This window comes from Macaca nemestrina, chromosome 4 (genome assembly GCF_043159975.1).
Source record: "Macaca nemestrina isolate mMacNem1 chromosome 4, mMacNem.hap1, whole genome shotgun sequence".
Taxonomy (NCBI): Eukaryota; Metazoa; Chordata; class Mammalia; order Primates; family Cercopithecidae; genus Macaca; species Macaca nemestrina.
In genome coordinates, this window is record NC_092128.1 from 24,899,033 (window position 1) to 24,920,818 (window position 21,786).

Below are 21,786 nucleotides of genomic sequence, written 5' to 3' on the forward strand. Positions count from 1 at the left end.
AAAACAACAACAACAACAACAACAAAACCATATAGCAAGGGTTTTTCTTTTTTTAAAAAAAAAGGAAAACTAACAAGAATTATTCATACCTACAATGATTAAATGCATATATACATATGATGTAAATACCTGTAAAGTTAAAATCTCTATAAGTCTTGATACTGAAATATGTAATCACCAAAAGGAGCTTAAAAGAAAACACAATAATCTGCTATCAAATTTTAAATATTTTTAATATGATAGATAATTTGTAGTGGAAAATTAAGACAAAAGTTTAGTTTATTAGGAAGTGCTATCACAAAACTAAAGGTGGCAAAAGAAGCTATTTTTCTAGGACAGAATTACATCTTAAAAGTCTTGTCTATCTGTGCTTCTAAGAAAAGAATAATATCAACTAGAAAAATAATAATTTTGCATAGTATCCATGATAATTTTCCATAGCAAAATAAACTTTTAGAGTAGAAAACTAACATAAGTCCAAGGAAATACAGTACTAATGTTGTAGTCACGTTATATAAGGTAAAGTGAATACATTTATTAAACTATGCTAACAGTGAAGTGCTATATTCTTGAGTGTCTAATCAAAGAAATAATTAGTTAAACAAAAACAACTTCTATATCAAGAAAAAGGAAAACATACACATTTACATTCATAAGAGCAAATAAAGTACAAAAATGTTCTTTTCCAGTAAACTTCATACACTGTAATGTCTTCAGTGGAGGTGAACTAATAGGTCAATATTTGGGCCTTGCATCAAGAATGTTCCAATTAAAACATAGAGCAATAAGGCCCAGAATTCCAAAAAAAAAAAAAAAAAAGGATGAGTATATAATGAAGTAGTTAGTTGACACTTTAAAGAAGTAAAACACATAGAACAGGTAAATTTCAAGAGTGAAAACTTGCTATATATGATCTGCATTAATATAGAAGAATTTGGGAAAGAAAAGAGGAAAAGGGTAGCAATGATTGGCAGAAAACAGGATATACATCATCAGGAAGCTTCAATACACACTAAAGACTTCCTTTCCTTCTACTAACATGTTCAAATAACTGTATTTCTGATGGGATTTCCACCCAATCCCACACCCTAAGCATGATCTTTGATTGCTAAGGGCTTATCCTTCAAGAATAACATCTTTTTCAAAGATGTTACTTCATTGGTCACTTTCTCCAGCAAAAACATTCTCTGTCTTTCTTCACTTTGCTTTTCTATTTTTATCCTAGGACACCGAGGGGGTATAGATCTGGTAATTGTAGAAGCTGGTCTTTGTCTCAACTGAGTCTCAAAGAGAAAATAAAATATCTACTATCTGGACCAGTGACTTGACAGCATTCACTATCTAACCAATCTGAAACCCAGAATATAAATGATCTTGATTTTATCAATAATGAAATCATAGTAAAAATAATAGATAGCATTTATTGAGCATGTACTATGTGCCAGGTGTTACTACAGGTCTTTCATGTGTGGATCACATGGACATTCATAATAATCTCAGAACTGATGTTTCCCTACTCACTTCTCCAAACTGCAATGCTCCCTATGAATGCCCATTGACAAACCTCTTGGTCTTCGTAATATTTTGCTCAACTACAATTTCTTTCCAATATTACTCTAATCTTACATTCCTAAATTAAATCAAGGTTGTCACATTTTTAAAAAAGGATTTCCACAAAGACCATCTCATTTACCAAATATTTCCACCCAGCTTGAACAGTGTCATCATCTTTCAATGAACAGGAAATGCAAACATTTTTGCTGCTTTCATGTTAATATGAACACACACTACTCATAGAAGCACTTACTGTGAGCTAGATATTGTTCTGGGTGGTTTCCAGTATACTAACTCATTTAATCCCCCTAAAAACACTGAGGTAGGTACTATTATTACCTCCATTTTATACATGAGAACTCTGAAACTTGCCCAAGGTCACATGGCTAGATTGTAATGCAACTGGAATTTTCAAGGATTATTTTGAATTTTAGTGTTACCTGCAATCATGAATTTCTAAGGTTACAATCTGTAATAAAAGGTCTTCAGCTTTTGCAAATCATGACTGCACTCTCATAATCAGTTTTAAGATTAGAGGTTTGATCTTGTAACACCATTTATCTGTCATCAACACAGAAATGGTTAGGCCGTTCTTATCCTCTTCTCTGAATGCCTGGTCAATACAGAAAAGTGATTTCTAGAATTATGTCTTTCAAATTGGACTACGCAATTAAATTCATTTACAGACACACTGTGCTACATACTATATAAATAGTGCAATTATCTGAAGTGGAAATTGGTGGATCTTTTATGGTAATTAGATGATTTTCAGACTTGTCATGGAGCAAAAGGCAAGGAAGTAAGCTGATCAAGATTGTTCTGAAGTGCCTTTAAAAAAAAAAAAAAAAAGCTCTATATAAAATGTATGCATATGAATTTTGGATGTAACTTATCCTGAGCCCCAACACTGAAAAAGAACATAACTGCCAATACACCAGATCCTTGTCCCAGAGCAGAATTCAGCATAAATGATGTCAACCCATCCAACCTCACTTGAAGGCAACCAGAGCAGGGGGGCAGTCTGGTAACAGGCCTCCAAGTAAGGACAACATCAAAGCAAAGCTCTAGGGCACTCAGTGCAGTGTTTTCCAAACTGCAGGTTGCAAACAAAATTGTGAAATCAATTTAGGAGGCCACGACCAGAATATTAAAAATTGAAATTCAGCACCATAGAAAATATCAGTCATCTATCACCATAGTAAGGGTGTTTTATGACACATTTTTTTTGCCAGGTATGTATGTGTTTACTGGGTCACGATATTGTAACATGTATACTTCTAATTATGGATCTTGGTCAATAAAACTTTGAAAGCCACATATCTAAGGAGTACTAAGTACATGTAATTTTCTAGTACTAAGCACTACATTTAATAAAACAGGATTCCTCATAACAAACAAATGGAGCCAGTTGCAGTAAGTGGATCTTAGATCATAAAATGAACCTTACATTTTAGCCAGTCCAACTAATCACCCAACATATGAAGACTTTCTGTAAGATTCCCATAACAGAGCATCTAACTTCTGGAGCAAGTCAGTCTGTTCCTCTGCAAATCACCTCTAACTCTTAGAAAGTTCATGATGTCAAATCAAAACAGAATGTAAGGCTATTGCTTTCGCATGACAGTTCTTCAAAGTGTGTGTGTGTGTGTGTGTGTGTGTGTGTTTAAATTTAATTCTATATAACTTTTTCTGAATAAACATAGGTCATGGTAAAAAATTTTTTAAAAATACTAAAAAGCATAGATGGGAAAATAAAAATTATGCAGAATCCATAATCCAGAGCTAATAACTAGAGCCATCCTGGCTCTACCTCCTTAACCTGCTTTCTACTTACTATGCAATAGTTTCCTCCAATTAAATATTCTTCTACGACATGATTATAATGACAACATAACATTCCAGCATATAGTTATACCATAACTTATTTCTAAAATCCCATTAGATAGCTAGATTATTTCTAGATTTTATCATAAAAAAACACTACAATGAACATCCCTGCACATAAGCGATTTCCTTACAATAATCGTCAGATTCGCATTACTAGACTGAAGATATACAAAATGTTAAGGCTTTGACAGAAAATTGTAAAACATGTCCCAGAAAACTTGTGCCAATTGACTTTCTCTCCTGAGACATAGAAAGTGCCTTTACCCACAGCCTCGCCAACAGTAGACATTAAGTTGTTTTTCATCTGCCAATTCAGTACAAAAAAAAAAAGTCTATCCTGTTTTAACTTATAATGAGATTAAATACGTTTTGACATATCCATTGGACATTTTTATTTCCTCTTCTGTGAATTTCCCAATCATGCCCTTTGTTCAATTATCTTTTGAGGTTTTGGAAATAACTGATTTATCTCTTTAAATATTTGAGGAAGGCTTTCATGCCAAGAGGCACTATTATCTCCATTGATTTGAATATTAGGTGCCGGTCTTCTTTAAAGGAGTTAAAGATGGTATTACTAACGTAGTAACTATAAGCCACAATGTTTTTTTGCTCCTATAAAGATCACCTTGCTGAACAATATATCAAATGGGAATGATAGGAACTTTGCAAATATAGATGGAAAATGGCAAATTTTAAACATTGTTATTCTATGTGTAAAAATCAGAGGTTTCCCTTATACCAAGAAAATCAATAATAGCACTAAAGACCTCTTGTTGATACTCTTTTCCACTCCTTTCCTCCGACCACAAAGAAAATGTTGTCCAGTTCCATTGAGTCTAAGACATTAGGAATGTATACTACCAAAACAATAACAGAAACACAAAGAAGTGATAACAAAAATTTGGCTTATCACTTCCCTTTTGTACCCTAATGGAAATGCAACCACAAATGCCTTCAGGAGCTTCAGAAACAGGCGCCCAAAGAGGAAAATTATACATTTCTAAAAGTAATTTTAAATTTGGAAATTCTTCACCTAAATGAGACATGGACAACTCTAAAGTGCTGCACACCCACCTCATAGAAAATGAGTAATTATCTTAATTTTCTTCCTCTCTTGCACAATCTGCCCTCCCCGACATCCAAGCTAAATATTTACCTAATTTGACAATTCCTACCCCACAGCCTTGTTTCAGGCCTAACTTCTTTTCTGGACTACAGCAATAACTTCCCTGCCACTCCTCCTGCTTCCTGTATTGCTCTTCTCAAATTCATCCTCTATACCCCCTCCAGACAGATGCCTCTCAGATACAAATTCAGTGGCTCCCATTGTTAAAGATCAAGTTTCCAAGCTCTTTGGCGTAGCACAAAAGGGACTTTGGATCTATATGGACCTACACCTCTCCTGGCATTCGGGTCCTTAGAAGATGCTATGCCTGCGCGTGCCTCTGCTTAGGCATACATGGTTCCTTAAGAAAACTTCCTCTCCCCATCAGTCTGCTGACTAATTCTGCAACCGCAAAGACTAAGCCGAAGGCTGACCTTCTCTTTGAAGTGTTTCCTGATCCAATGTTTGTATCCCAGGCCAAATTCAGTGTCCTTCCTTGGTATTCTTATGATAGTCTGGAAAAGTTAACAAATGGATTTTCCTGTCTGTAGGATGCAAAATATAGCCTAGCACGCTGTGGGGCCTTCAGTTGCCCTAATCACATGGCATTATTAATATAATGAACCCTCTTATCTATCTCCCTTGATAAAAGACAAAGCTTCTTGAAGTATCCTCATCACCTCACCTTATCTAGCAACCATCAGTGTCTGGCACATAGGGTGTGCTCAATAAATGCTTGTTGGATGAATGAACTTTTAGTAAAAATAAACACACTTTTAGTAAAAATAAATAAATGAAATAAATGATATGTTTTCTACAGTTACTGTATTATTTTTATCATGGACAAATCAGATAAATCAGAGGGTAATTACTGGCATTATATATGCTTTTCATTTTGCCAGAGGGGATTTCTATATCCTGGATTTCTAAAATATCAATTTCTTTTACTGCCCTTGAAATAACATTTGAAATTCATAGTTTCTCAGACACCTCTCTTTTGTGTAAGATAACATACATTTACAAAGGCATTTAATCATCAGTTACATTTTTAAATATGAGATACCAACCACAGTTTAGCATGCTGCTGTGTACACAGTAAGTGGTCAATAGATATCCTGTAGCTTTTTAAGAGTCACATCTTGGGTTGTCTGTTTTGGTCACAATTATCCTCTTTTTGGGTGGAGTATAGTGTCCATACATAGGAGTTGGTTCAATAGGTATGTCTAAAGGTAACCCTGGTCCCTGCCAGAGTAGATTGGTTTGAGAACGAGTGCCTAAACCAAGCTAGGCCAACAAGACTTTCTCTGGATTAGGATTAATGAACATTCATTCAAATTAATCTCTTTACAGTAGTGGGAGCTTCCAGAGGTAAAATCAGATGTGGGCTTGAGAGCTGCTGGTGGCCTTGTTCCCCGACATGTGCAGAAACTGAAAGAGTCATTTGTAGTTCAAAGAATGAAGCCAACATGGAGAAAGAAACAGAGATGAGAAGTGGTGCGAGTCCTAGACCAGAGTCCAGGAGATGACTAGAGTCCTGGTTATGTTCCACAACTGGCCCCCAGTCTCCCTGAGACCTGCTGTAGCCCTGCCCTTCCCATAGTTTGGTCATACGAAATCTCCTACTCCCTTCTAATAGAGTCACACAAGCTGGCTTAGAGTGGACTTCTATCATTTGCCAGCGAAAGAATCCTGATGGTATGAATAAATGAGCAACTGATTCACTTAAATGTTCTCCCATTAATTCTTTTAATTGATTCAACCAGATGGTTTGGCATAATAAAGGCATGGGCTAATTTACATGAGATTTTTTTTTTTTTTTTTTTTTTTTTTTTTTTTTTTTTTGAGACGGAGTCTCGCTCTGTCACCCAGGCTGGAGTGCGGTGGCCGGATCTCAGCTCACTGCAAGCTCCGCCTCCCGGGTTCACGCCATTCTCCTGCCTCAGCCTCCCGAGTAGCTGGGACTATAGGCGCCCGCCACCTCGCCCGGCTAGTTTTTTGTATTTTTTAGTAGAGATGGGGTTTCACCGTGTTAGCCAGGATGGTCTCGATCTCCTGACCTCGTGATCCGCCCGTCTCGGCCTCCCAAAGTGCTGGAATTACAGGCGTGAGCCACCGCGCCCGGCCTTACATGAGATTTCTATTCAGAGATAGTAGGAAGGTATTCATTTTGAAATACATTTCAAGCAAAATAAGTTTCAGGCAACATATTGCCAAGACAAATCTGAAGCATTTGATCACAGCATCACGCATGCAAAATATGTCCTCTTCCCTACAGAAGATTCCCACAAGTTAACTGTAGGTTTGGAATCTCCAGGAACAGCAAAGGCTTCCTGTCTCAAGAGTTCTTTTTGCTTTGGAACTCCTCAATAATGCAAGAGGGATAAGAGGATTTTCTAGAAGTCTAGAAGCGAATTTTCCTTATGAAGGGAACAAAACTTAATGGCAATATGGCCCTGCTTCAGTCAGAGTTGGAACTCAGGTTGGATTTGTGTCTGGACACAAAGGCTACTTGCTGGCACCAGCCTTCCAGAACAGCTGAATTTGGTGGCAGCAGCTGATCAAGCCGCATCCCTCTGGGACAGCTGCTCTTCCAGGCATGACAGCAACAGCAGAAGAGGCACAGGAGTGCAGATTGGCTGCCTTCTAGGAATCCAAGGTTTGGACAGCACTGACCAGCCCCTCCACCTATGCTGACCATGGGTTCAGGAGGAAGCCAGTGTGGAGACTCACAGCACCCAGCCATAGCTGGTCGTTCTCTGACAGGACTGCCTTGGGGTTCCCAGACCTTAATGAGCAGGTGGCTCTAGGGATGGCTTAAACCTTGGTGCGCTGACTGCCCCTGGTGTTCAATCTTCCCTTCCAGCTGCCCTGCTCCACAGCAGACACCTGGTTCTGGGGAGTGACGGGGCTTTTGTCCTGTGGCACTGCCCCATGTTTTCAGGTTTGCTTCTCTTTGGTTTGCTGCTTGGAATCAAGTGCATTGTGCCTTTGGACAGAGCTCTCTCTGGCCTGACCTCTCCCTGATGGGCTGGTGTGTCTTTGACAGGCTGCTGGGTTGGGGGCTCACTGTCCTGCTCTGGGGGTTGCGAAGCAATGTCTCTCCTCTGAGACCTGCCCTTTCGATGAACCTGTCCCTTTCTCCCTGGATGCTCCACAGGAGCTGAACTATCCTGTAGTGACTCCGCAGGGGCCTCTTCCCTCTGGAGGGGTCTCCCGGGTGAGGGCTGCCTCTTCTGAGCTGGCCGATCGCCGTTGACGGGAGTTTTATTTTCTTGAGATAATCCTCTAAAAATCTCTCTTCCAAGATGGCCCTGGTTTGGACACATCTACATTCCAAGGCAGGTCATTTGTGGGGAGGTCGGTATGGGCTCTTTTTCTGGAATTATGTTGTTTTTTATCTTCTTGTAATTGGGGGTCTCTAGGTGATGACTGGGCATGGGGGGGCTCAGGAATTCCTGGTGTATGGAATTTGCTTCTCTGGTTGCTCGGATCTCCTGAGTTTGTAACAGTTATACACTGAAATACTAGCTTAGACAAGAAACAAGAGAAGGGCTGGGGTTGGGACGGTCGGGCACCATGGCGGGAGCTGGCTGACGGAGGGGTTCTAGCTGCGAGGCTGGCTGGTGGCTCCCAGGCGGTGCCTCTTCCAGAGGTGCCAGTCCTCCAGCCGTCCCTTTCTGGATGGGGAGTTTTTTTTTCCTAACCCCTGTCTGCTGAAGTGGCCCCTGGTTGTGGGGTGAGGCCTGCATGTCTGGAATCCTCCTCCTGGAGGAGCCGCCTGCTTGGGGAGCTTTCCTTTCCTTTGCAGGCCTTGGATCGGGCTGAGCCCCCGAGCTCTGGGGCAGCCCTGGCTCCGGGAGAGGAGCAGGAATGCGAGGGAGCCTCACTTTCTGAGCCGCCTCCTCCAGGGCGGGACTGAGGATGCGCGGTGCTGCTTGCTCCTGGCTGGGGGGACTGATAAGAGGGAGTTTCACCTCACTGACCTTCTCTTCCTGGACTTGCTGAGGACTGTGGGCTGCCTGGGGGTTCAGATTTGGTGGTGGTTTTGAGTGCGGAGGGCTGATGGGAGGAAGTTTACTGGTGTCTGCTTCCCGGGTTGGTGGAGGCCTGGGAGAGGGAGTCATGGTTTGATCAGAGGTTCTTCCTAAAGCCTCTTCCCTGCTGGGCGATAGGAGTTTGAGTGTGGGCCTCCTGCTCTGGAGGGGAGCCAGCACCTGAGGCTGGGGCAGCCGAGTGGGAGCCAGCCGGATTCTAGAGAGCAAGGTCCCTGGGGCTTCCCTGGCCTGGGGCTGCTTGGTATCTGTTGCTAAGTCTTGGGGATGTGGCAGTTCTGGGTGAGGCTTACTGACCCGGATGGCTTCTGATTTGGAGGTTTCCTCCTTCAGAGCTTGCTGAGAATCTCCAGCAAGTTTCTGCACCACCTCAGCGTGGGAAGAATCTTTTGGAGGATCATGGTGGGAACTGCTGGGTAGATGTTCGTCTGACTCAGTTTCCTCATCCTGAATTCTCTGAGGGCTGAGGGGAGTGGGGCCAGGTGCCTGTGGAGGTTCAGACAGAGGAGGGCCACTGGGGGTTACCTGGGCCTCCCCTGACTCCTCATCCTGGCCTGGCTGAGGGCCGCCGGACAGGGGAGGGGAAGGGTGCGCAGGAGGCGCCAGGGTAGGGGTGATGGGAGACTGCCCCACCTCACTGGCTTTCACCTCGGGGACATCTGTCTCAGCGGCTATCTGTTTTAGAGGAAGATGTGATTGTTGGACATCCTCTTCTGTCGGGTTTAGGGATAGGTCCTGGGCCTGCTGAGGAAGACCCAGTGCCGATGAACTGAGGTGTTGAGGGGGCTCAGGATTGAGATGGCTGTTAGGAGAAAGCTCTTTTTGATGGGTTTCTCCATCCTGAGCCCGCGGTTGGTTCTGGGCAGGAGTTAGGCTCTGATTTTCTAGGTTCTTGGCATGAATTTGCATTCCAGAGAGATGCTCTGTCATCTGGCCATCTGCTTGCAGTTTTGCCAAGCGCCTGGGAGATGGAACCAGGTGTGCTGGTACCCCAGAGAGAGTCTTCTTGCTAGAGGGAGCTCCTGCTTTAATATAAAAAGAAGTTGACTATAAACAGAAGTTAACTAACTGCTTAGAAATTAATAAGAAAAACATCTTTTCCCCATTAGATGCACATAGGCCCTTGAAAGGAATAAAATTACACATATAGGAGAACTAAACCTTCCCTTCTCCTTGAAGATACTAAGTGTCTATAATTCTCTTATTTTGTGGAACTTAGAACAATTTTAGTCAACTGAAAACATCAACTTCAATGAATAAACATAAGAGGTTTATGTCTGGTTCTCATTCACAGAACCAAAATTTACATCCAGGTTTGTGGGTGGTGAGACATTTTCCAAGTGAATGAGATTTTAAATTTATACCAACTTAGAGTATCAGTGCTGCTTTTGATGGTAGAAACTAGAGGATGCACATCCAAGCCAGATGAAGTCTCACTGGTTTGTTTCCTTGTTTAACGGCAGCCCCCTTATATAAGCCGTGAGCTCTGTGAAGCGTTATGTCTGGTCACCAATACCTGGCAAAGGGGCAGGAACTGAGGAAATGGGTGATGAATGCAAGAAGGAAGGAAAGAATCAGCGTGACAGAATCACAAGGCACCATGGCTCAGAGCAGCTGTTCCTGAGGACCCCCATCCAGGCTGCTATCCCCCCACTCACATCCCCAGGCCTCCCCTTGGACTTCCACATCTACCTTGCCTTCAAAAATGGCTCTCAGAGGCCACTAGCAATGCTGGTGTTGCAGAGAGGGGGTCCTCCTCCATTCACCATGACACCAAGTTCTCAGAATGACTGATCTCTGGGACAGTCTCACAGATGCCATCATCCAGCAGGCACTCGTTCAGTGAACTTGTTCACTACATGGATTCTGGGGGCCCAAATACCGTCTTACCCCAGTCCTAAGGACATAGCTCTGAAATGTGGAGTGGTCAGAGGTGGTACACCAGTCTGGAACAGCCTTGAAGAAGCTAGTTGCAGCTCACTTTGGGGGAGATCTGACCCTGGAACAGCCTTGAAGAAGCTCGTTTCAGCTCACTTTGGGGGAGATCTGATACTCAGAGACTCCAACCCAAATCAGACCTCTGAGGTGACCCAGAGTGATCCATTCCCCAGAGGTAAACCAGGCTCCCAGCCCCCGATCCCCTCCACTGACGCAGATGAGCTTGCACTGCTGGGTTCTCACTGAGCCCCTAGTCTGGACACGCACCCTTTGCATCCTATCAAACTGGTGTTCTCTAGGGAGAGGGTGGGACAGGTGGGAGCAAAGAAAGGCATCCCTCGGTGTGGTTTCTGAGGGGATGTCCTGTTCATCATTTGGAACTCCCTAGTTTATAACAGCTATAAACTGAAATACTAGCTTGGACAAGAAACAGGGTTAAATTGAAAAATTAAACTGTGAAAATATCAAGAATAGGCAAACTCATAGAGAAAAGAAAGTAGATTCGAAGTTACCAGGAGTTGAGGGGAGTAACAGTTTAATGGGTATAGAGTTTCTGTTTGGGGTAATGACAAATTTTGGAAACACGTATTGGTGATGGTTATACAACACTGAGAATGTAATTAGTACCACTGAATTGTACACTTAAATGGTTAAATTTTAAAACATACAATTTTATGTTATGGTATGCTTTTTAACCAAAATATAAAAGTAATTTTAAAAGGTGGAAAAATATCAGAACAGTGAAATCCTGTGCTAAAGCTTCTTTTGCTCCTTAATCTCTTGGTTTACTGTAATCAGACATACAAGGATGTGTTCCCTACTTTTACAATTTAACAATTGACATAACTTGGCAAATCATACCAGGCCTTTTATTAAAGATAAAGGGAAACTTTATGGACTAGTCAACTGCTCAGTTCTCCTCTGTTTGACTCATCATAACCATCATCATTTCTTTCTACCATTAGTCAGAATAATGATTTGCAAATATAATTTTATTTTATGATCTATATAGCAAGAACTCAGGGTGATAGTTGGTCCAGCTTTCTAAAAACTTTACTGGAAGCACTAACTATCCCAGAAGTAGGTTGTTTAGAGACAAATGGAAAGAAAGACATCCCTTAATACTGAGTTGTGAATATAGTTTTTTCCTTATTTTATATAAACTATTTTATTTATTTGTGCTTTTTAAGTTTTTGGGTATTAGAAATAAATGTTATTCACATTACAATAGGGAAAATAAGATGTGTGTGTATATATATAACATATATATATATAAACATATATATAACATATATATTTTTTTTATTTTATTTTATTTTATTTTTTTTTGAGATGGAGTCTCACTCTGTCGCCAGGCTGGAGTGCAGTGCTGCGATATCAGCTCATTGCAACTTCTGACTCCCTGGTTCAAGCAATTCTCCTGCCTCAGCCTCCCTAGTAGCTGGGATTATAGGCACACACCACCACACCCAGCTAATTTTTGTATTTTTAGTAGAGACTAGGTTTCTCCTTGTTGGCCAGGATGGTCTCAACCTCCTGACCTCATGATCTGCCCGCCTCTGCCTCCCAAAGTGCTGAGATTACAGGCATGAGCCATCGGGCCCGGTCAATATATATTTTAAATTAAGGGGATATCTGAAGATTTCAAGGGTTTATGATCACTGTGTACCTAAAGTTACTATTTTATACATGCATTAAGTGAAAATTCAATTAATCCATCCATTGGTGAAAGTTTACATTTCTGGGTCCAGGCTGAAATTTGCTGTACTCAGAACTGATAAACCTTGCACTTCCTTTTATCACTCTGTTCCATTCTCATTGTTAAGAGTAGAAATTCAGCTTGTATTCTTAGTTAAAAATTAGCAATGTAAAATTACAAAACATAAAGCTATGTATTACTACTTCAGATATCTGGGAATAATTTTCAGTTTGCATTGATACAGGATTACCACTTTAAGAAATACAATGGTGTTGGTCATAAGATTTCTGTTTGTACTGATGCCTAATCCAATTGGGAAAAACCTCAGCTCTGGACAGCCAGATTCTAATAGTGCACCATGACATTATATATAGGTTTTTATTTTAAGAAATTGGAGCTCAAAATTATTTCTCCAATCAAGTTAATGGTTATTGGTTAGATTTAGAATAGAAAACCAAGGCTTCATATTTCTAGTCCAGTTTTCTAATTGCTCAGAAAAGCTGTCTCACAGAATCGTAAATATTTTTTATTTCAATTTCTTCCTTTTGACAGCTTAATTATTTTTTAAAAAATTCATTATACTAAAACTATTGTTTATTTCTAGAGGTCCCATTTATATGAGTAATGTGTTTATACACATATATCTAAATTATAGAACTTAAAATCAGAGTGACCCAGCTCAGAGCAGGAGCAATGAGGTGAAGCACCAGCTGGGCACATGACTGTGACTCTGCTGGGGCTCTGGGTCCCTTCCTGGGGAGTACTGATGAGAGGTGAGGCCAGCTGGACTTCCTGGGTCAAGTGGGGACTTGGGGAACTTTCCTGTCTTACAAGAGGATTGTAAAACACACCAATAAGTGCTCTGTAAAATGCACCAATTGGCAGGATTCTAAAAGTAGCCAATCGCAGGGAGGATTGAAAAAAGGGCACTCTGATAGGACAGAAAGGGAATATGGGAGGGGACAAATAAGGGAATAAAAGCTGTCCACCCCCACCAGCAGTGGCAACCCACTGGGGTCCACTTCCATGCTGTGGACACTTTGTCCTTTCGCTCTTCACAATAAACCTTGCTACCCCTCACTCTTTGGGTCCGTACCATCTTTAAGGGCTGTAACACTCACCATTAAGGTCCACAGCTCTACTCGAAGTCAGCGAGACCGCGAACCCACCTGCAGGAACCAACTCCAGACACACTGACACTTGTTTTAAGGTAATTATGGTTGTCCCCACTCTCGTGTACTGAACCTGTAAACATCTGGCCCCAACTCCTTGGCACCTTGTTCACAGCCCTGAGACTCAGGAAGAACATCGGGTCTCCTTCTTGTCCCACTAGAGACATCATTAAATGTGTATTAATAAGGACCATGGCCATTAGGACTTTTTAGATACTCACTTGAATAATGTCTGGCCTCTACAATGTTACTTTATGTGCAAGCTTATCCTTAAACCCACAAGTGGAAAAAGTAACTTCCTCAGCAAATTAATTGTCTAGATAAGATAAAGTGGTTGGCTTCAGAAAACACATTGTATTTCAAAATACTAAACATGCCAAAAAAACAAAGGGGCCTTGAGGCTAGTGATTTGATACATTAATTACAAATCTGCCTACCTACCTTTTAAAGATGGAATTCTATTAGTCAATAACTAGATGGCTCAGTTTCAGTTATGAAATGTAACTGAGAGCTATCACATTTTTACAAATTCAGTAATTCACACTTTTCATTAAATCAGCCAAGCCTGACCTCATTAGTCCAAATAAATAAAATTTCATTATACCCGTTAAAATCAAAGTCTATTTTTCTATGCACACATTATCTGGTCTATTAATTTACCAAATGGCAACTGCACCCAATAGCCAGTGTTCCTGATAGTTGTAGAATAAGAAAAGATACAGAGATGGACTCTCACTGGCTGTTGAGGCAAAGTCTTGTTCAAGCCCCACTAATTAGTGGCAATCTCAGATTGAGAAACACACTGTTCTCAGTGACTCAGAGCTGGTCAGGCTCAGGGGGGACTGATTCATGTTTATCCAAACCCACAAGAGGCTGATTTAAAAGCCAGTACACCAATTAATTAATTTACAATGGAGACAAGCCTGGCTCAGGGATCAGGGCAGGGTGAGTAACGTAGGGTACAGCCTCCACAGGAGCAGGTCCACCTGATGGGACCAAATTAAAGATCAGAAGGTTGCTTGATTAGCAAAGAATTAAGGCAAGGGGAGCCCGATTTCCTCAAGAGAAACTTCTACTGAGCTACAGAAGCCTCATTAGGTACACTACACAGTCCTTCTCCATAGAGATGGCTTTCTAAAGAACCAACGCCCAGTGCAGAGATTCCGAGCAGGGCTGGATAAATACACTGACACGCTCCTAATCTAATGTCCCCCAATCCTCCCTTCGTAGACTGAGCATAGTCCTCCAGTCCTCCATTCCTGTCTATTTTCAGACAGGTCAGACTTTGTCCAGGAACATTCTAGTCAGCAGGTCATACCCTGGTCACTTCATCTCCTATAGACATATGGAGAAGGAAATTCTCAGCCATTATCTGTTGATTTTTACCAGTTTCACATTGACCTCATTCCAAAACACCAGGGGCCCTCAACCTGGGAGAAGTGTGCAAAATTACAAAACAGCATTGATTTGAAGTCTGGCAAGATCATGACCTGCCCTGCCTCAGTCTGGCAGGATGCAACCTGGTAAACAAAATCCTATTTGGGCAAAAAGTCACAACTGCTAAAACGCAAAGCTGAACATACTTGCAAAACAGCCAGGGTCTCGGGTTAACATTTCACAATATGCAGTGTGTGAATGGGGTTCAGTCCATCAAGGGAAAGTTTTAAAATTTACTATGGTGGCAAAATACACATAACACAACATTGACTATCTTAACCATTTTTTTTGCTTGTTTTTGTTTTTGAGATGAAGTCTCGCTCTGACGCTAGGCTGGAGTGCAGTAGCGCAATCTTGGCTCACTGCAACCTGCTACTCTCTGATTCAGGCAATTCTCCTGCCTCAGCCTCCTGAGTAGCTGGGATTACAGGCATACAGGCATGTGCCACCATGCCTGGCTAATTTTTGTATTTTTAGTAAAGACAGGGTTTCACCATGTTGGCCAGGATGGTCTCTATCTCCTGACCTCGTGATCCACTCGCCTCGGCCTCCCAAAGTGCTGGGATTAGAGGCATGAGCCACCGCGCACAGCCGTCTTAACCATTTTTAAGTGCACAGTTCAGTGGCATGAAGTGTATTCACACAGTACCACCATCACTATCATCCATCCTCAGAACTCTTCTCATCTTCCCAAACTGAAACTGTAACCATTAAACCACTCCCATTCCCTAGCCTCTGGCAACTACCGTTCTTCTTTCTGGCTCTATGAACTTGACTATTCTAGATACCTCATGTAAGTGGAATCATAAAATAGTTATCCTTTTGTGACAGGCTCATTTCATTTGGCACAGTATCTTCAAGGTTCATCTATGTGTAGCATGTGCCAGAATTTCCTTCCTTTTTTAAGGTCAAATAAAATTCTATTTTATGGGTTCCTTCCACCTTTCGGCTATTGTGAATAGTGCTGCTAAAAACATGGGTGTGCAGCTCTCTTTTTGAGACTCTGCCTTCAATTCTTTTGGAGGTAGATCAGAAGTGGGATTGTTGGATGATAGGACAGTTCTATTGTTAATTTTTTGAGGAACCTCCATACCGTTTTCCACAGGAGCAACACCATTTTACCTTCATGCCAATAGCACATGAGGGTTCCAGTTTCTCCATATCCTTGCCAACACCTGTTAATTTCTGTTTTTTTATTTTGTTTTTATAGTAGCCATCCTAATAGTTGCGAGGTAGATTCAAGGGAGTCTTTTAAATACATCTCAAAATTCATGTACCAAAATTCTAACTTAGGGCTTTAGAATTCCTGGATTCCAAGGGGGTGCACTCTTACGTATACTACATCATGTGCTGCTCACCATCCATGTGGTAGATAAGGAGCATTAGGTCTATGTAGCAGAACAGTAAACTGAAACTCCAAACAGCAAAGAAGCTGACCCAAGAGAGCACAAGGCTAGGACAGGAGCACCAATCCTATGACTAGCGCTCTTGCCACAATATTCCGCAGCACAGTATTTTGAGGACTGGGGTAACACAAAGAAAAGGGAAAAGAAAACTCTCAGACTAAATACAAACCCGACAAGTAGAACAACATCTCAGCTAAGGAATGAAACTTCTAGAAGGCTGAGTTCTGAGCCGTGAGGTTAACCCTTATCTATTACCTCCATCAAGCCACTGCCCAGCCTGTTCCTGAAGGGCAGTCCCCAGAGGCCCATCATGACCATGGAGACAAGCAGAGTTACAGGTCCAGAAGGCTGACTCATGCTGCTTGTTTTGGGGACAGTTGCCCCAGAAGAAGTACAGGAATAAAAGAGACCAGCTTTAGCCCAAGTGATGGGTACCCAAATAGGAACTCAGATTTGTTTTCCTTTCCATGAAAAAAAAAAAAAAATCCTGGCACAAAAAAGATAGGATAGTACCTGCAGTTGTAGCTAAACTCTTGGCAGGTTCCTTAGTCAATCCAAGGTATTCTCTAATGAGCTGACTCAGGTTTTGGTAGGCAACATCCAGATCATCTGCAGCAAAGAGAGTACATTTCAAAACAACAGGATCAGATCCAAAAGAGTTGATGTTTAACTATTGGTGGTAATGATTTGTTTACTGCATTTAATTTTATATATATTATGGTAGAATTTTATATATATTATGGTAGAATTCTAAGATGACCCTAAGGACACATCACCCTTGTATAATCAATCTCCTCCCCTTAAGTGTGCACAGAACCTGTGGAGGCAATGAGATACCACCTCCACGATTGTGTGACATTCAGCAAAAGGGATTTTTGCAGATGTAGTTAAGGTTGTTAATGGGTTGACTTTGGGTTAATCAAAAGGGAGATTATCCAGGCAGGCCCACCCTAATCACATGAGCCACATAAAAGGAGAGTTCTCTCCAGCTGTTGGCAGAAAAAGAAGTCAGAGACTCAGATCCCAAGGAGGATTCGATGTGCTGGTGCTGGCTTGAAGATGGTGGGGCCACGTGGATGAGACCTGAGAGCAACCTCCAGAAACCGAGGATAATTCTTGGCAGACAGCCCAGTAGAACTAGGACCTCAGTTCTACAACCAAAAGAAACTCCATCCTGCCAACAAGAATGAGCTTTGGAGGCTTATACCCAGAGCCTTCAGATGAGACCTCAGCCTCCTGATACCCTGAGCAGAGAATCCAGCTATGCTGTACCAGACTTCTTATCTACAAAACTGTGAATTAATAAATGGGTGTTGACACTTTAAGACACTAAGTGTGATAATTTCTATGCAGGAATAGAAAACAAATTCAACTGTGTAATACATTAACATGTTTCAGAGACCAAAAACTATTATTAATAAGTTGAACCATATGAAATTGCTGTTTTCATAGGTCAAAATAGTTGAATATCAACAATTTCATATGGTTCAATTAATGTCCCCTGTCCATCTAGTTCATCTAGTTTCCCTTTCCCCTAAGAGGTAATCAGGGTTATTAGTTTTTTGCAGATTCTGCCAGAATTTTTTTATGTAGTACAAGAAAATATAATTACATAATTTTTTTACATAAATGATGGCATACTATATTATAAACCTGTCTTTTTTAGTAACTGTATGACTTGAAGATGTTTCCTTATCTGGACACAGAGAACTTTCTCTTTACTTTTTATGACTGTGTAATATAGTGCAGTTTTAAAATATATAGAAATTTGCCAGGCATGGTGGCTCATGCCTATAATCCCAGCACTTTGGGAGGCTGAGGAGGGCAGACTGCTTGAGTTCAGGGGTTTGAGACCAGCCTGGACAACATGGCAAAACCCCATCTCTACTAAAAATACAAAAATTAGCTGGGCTTGGTGGCAGGCACCTGTAATCCCAGCTATTCGGGAGGTTGAGGCAGATGTATTGCTTGAACCTGGGAGTTGGAGAAAGAGGTTGCAGTGAACCAAGATCACGCCATTGCACTCCAGCCTGGGCGACAGGGCGAGACTCTCTCTCCAAAAAAAAAAAAAATATATATATATATATGTGTGTGTGTGTGTGTGTGTGTGTGTATGTATAAATTTCTAGAATAATCTATAGAAATTTTATATGTATAAAAATATATATACATATATATAGAAATTTTCACATTTCAAAAAATTCTCCCATGAACTATCACTTTAAATTAAATGGTCATTTATAAACTAGTTTCTGAAAATATTTGTTTTACACATACATTTTTATGGTTATATTTTGAGTAGTTGGGTTTTTAACCTATGTGTAGATTATAATAAAATTACCTGAGTTTCATATGCCTTTCTAGAAATTTAAATGTGTATTTCAAATTACATATAATTTAACTTTGTTCTCACAATGTCCCCTAAAAAATGAACTCAGTTCAGGCTCATTTTACACCAAATGTTATTAGCTACAATCTTAAAAAATAATTGAGACAATGCTCTCATTAAAACAGTAGAAAATTAGACCTCTTGGATTCTAACCCTTTTCGTGTTCTTTGTGATTCACTGTTACAAGGAAAATAGCTTTTACCCAAGAATTTTATCCCCATGAAACAAACTTTTAATTCAGTAATCTTACATTTCAAAAATAAAACTTTGCTGAAAATTACCAACCTGCATTGATTACTGCATCAAAATATCCCGGAAAATTATGATTAATTTTAATATAAAGGTCCACTCTGGAGACAGCAAATTCAATTTCTGCACGACTGAATAATCCTTTTCTCCGCAAATATCCCTCATATTTTTCCTTGTTCATGGGTACCACCAGGATATAACGAGGCTCAAAATAGGAATATTTTAAACTTCTTACACCCTGTGCATTAAAAGGAAGATAATAAATTGGAAACACATAGATGATTTACAAATCATTTTGGAGCCATCTGACAACATGGGTATAAGAAGTAGTATTATTAATATATTGAAGAATGTATTTCACCTGTAGAGTTAGCTGCTATTTTTCTATAAATATCTCAAGATTGGATTACATTTCTCTCTTCATCAAGTTTTAAATTGTCATTGGAAATATTAGAATTCACTCCACCTGGCTTTCCTTTAATTAATCATTCTAATGAATATGACTGTTAGAAAATTGCTGGATATAAAATAGGTACATTCATAGCAATATTGCAACTTTATTACAGAAAGGTAATTTCAATTCTATATTTCAAAAAGCTTCTGTGGAGCACTAGGAGACAGAGATCTTACCAGGGAGAAAAGACTCTTCTGTGACCCCTTTGTCATCATCTTGGGACCCTTTCTGCAGCTAAATCGGCACCCTGGTTGGGAAGGCCAAGCTCCTGGTAGCCTGCAGACCAGGAGATCACAGCGTGGAACTGTGTAAGGAACTGACTGGTCTGAGTCTGGAGGGCTTGGTCACAACTGCAGCTCTCCGGCTCCTGTAGACTCTGCACGAATCCTTCAAGTTCTCTGGCTATCAGTTTCCTCGTGGGTGAAATGAAAGAGCCATTCCAAATGGACTCTAAAGTCCCTTCCATCTCAATCAGTTTCACTCAATGTTCAAAATCTTTGTTTTAAAAATTCAGTTGGAAGAAATACAGGCTATTTCCAAAACAATTTCCGAGTCAATGGCCAGGGCAGTCTGGAATAATACTTCAGCTGGGGAGAATCAGGGGAATAAAGCATGGATTATAGACTCAACCTCCTGGAAATGGGTAGGAGTGAACTCCCAGGGAGAAAAAGAGTGAAACAGGAGCCACTCCTCAGATAACTGTTGGACCATAGAAAGATAGATAGAAAGGATGGAGAGTTTCTGGACTCACAAATGCATTAATTTTTGTTTCTGCCTTGTCAAATGAATAAATTTTTTAGAAAAGACCTTTTATTTTTGCTAGTTATTATAGAAACAAAGAAAACTCTCCTTAAAGATACAAAACCAATTAATCACAGAGAAATAAGATTTGAAACAGTCTAAGTCAGGAAAGTTAAAGAGCTGGAAGAAATATGTAAGCTAGGAAACGCTTACACCAACACAAAGAGTCAAAAGGGAATTGCAGTCTCCTACTGTGTGAAGTCACAGAGGAAAAAAGAAAGATTCAGAGTTGACATCAAAGGATTATGCACCCAATTTGCCTAGGTTTTGTTTTCTGTACGTTTGGTCTAATTGAATTAGTTTTATAATTGCTTTCTTTTTAATTCCAAAAGTGTCATACTGCTCAGTTAAAGGATCTTGAAAAAACAGTCAACTATCTTTGAAGGTTCCAAGTATGCAATAAAGCTATATTTTTAAAAAATAAATGAGTGGGATATTCATAGTTTTACTCCGGATCTTAATTTTGGAGAAGCTTCTATATACTCTAATTATAGATCATTGTTGGGGGAAGACACGGTGTCGGGGTAGAGAGAAAAATCTCTGACATCTACAGGTCTACATTGCCAGAAGTATGAAAATATTACACCCAGTGAGCAACTGCAGTTAAATGGCAGCACAGCTCACACATCTCATGTAGAACGAAGGAACAAAGTTGACCGCATGGGGCTGTCATTGTCCTAGGGCATGGGGAACCAGTTCCACACTCTACAAATCAGGCTTTATCTACAGTCTTTTATATAAACAGAGGCCATGCTCTAAAAAGAAAAAGGAGCATTTAGTGAGGAAATAACAGAAAATAAAGCTCGAGTGGCAGTTACACTCACAATATCTGTGCAATTTCTTGTATTGTAACCTAACTCCTGTCACTTAATGTTTCACGTGTCTTGCCCCCCATACTAATTATAAATGGAATATCTTATCTTGTGTCTGGCAATGTGTTGCCTGTGCATTGTAACCCCCTCCCCAACCTCAAATATGTACCTCAATTATGTATCAATAAAAAATTTATATATATATACACACACACACACATACACACACACACATACCCACCACACTCACACAAACTACACACACATTAATTGGTGGAATGAAAAACACTTACTTCTATTTCCATATGAACACAGCTTGCCAAACCATCTCTTGCGATAGCTTCTATAGTGTCCCTATTTAATCCATACTTGTGATTACCATAACTAAATGTTACAATGAATTTCCCCTGGAATTCGAGAAGAACAAAGATTTTCATATAACAGCAGCCATCATGGAATTTGATCACAACTAAAATCATTTGATGTCTTATTCTAAATAATTTCAAAAACCTTACAAATTTTAGCAACTGCATACGGATGACAATGGGGTACATGAAACTTAATTTCAAACTGTGACAGAGAAATTTATTCAGAATTCTCAGCTGACAAAAAAAAATAGGTTTTTAGAAATAATCTGCTGACAAAATGTTGAGGAGTGTTAAGGCACTGCAGCATATGGTAAAATAGACTATTTTGTTTACTTACCCACTTCCTGTCAAACTCGCACCAAAACCTTCATTACTGAGAGAACAAAACTAATGGCCTGCTCTTTACCGCCGCCATTTCAGCTGTGCCAGCACACCAGGCAACCCAGAAAAGGCCTCCATTTCC

General features: G+C 40.4%; 1 protein-coding gene across 10 annotated transcripts in view; it reads right to left on the reverse strand.

Annotated features, from left to right (window-relative positions):
- The window catches only part of LOC105471353 (leucine rich repeats and guanylate kinase domain containing), a 138,762-nt gene that overhangs the window by 39,008 nt on the left and 77,968 nt on the right, over positions 1-21,786 (reverse strand). For 9 of the 10 annotated variants that reach the window (XR_011621963.1, XR_981088.2, XR_003015792.2 and 6 more), the window contains 3 exons: positions 21,249-21,362; positions 18,925-19,126; positions 16,764-16,859 (listed from right to left, as the gene is read on the reverse strand). Coding sequence is in view for 6 of the 10 variants with exons in the window: in XM_011723804.3 (XP_011722106.2) it covers positions 16,764-16,859; positions 18,925-19,126; positions 21,249-21,362 (412 nt within the window). In the remaining 4 variants the exon portion in view is untranslated. Of the gene's footprint in view, positions 1-5,628; positions 9,624-16,763; positions 16,860-18,924; positions 19,127-21,248; positions 21,363-21,786 lie in introns of those variants that run through there. The other variant, XM_071094490.1, reaches the window with a different exon arrangement.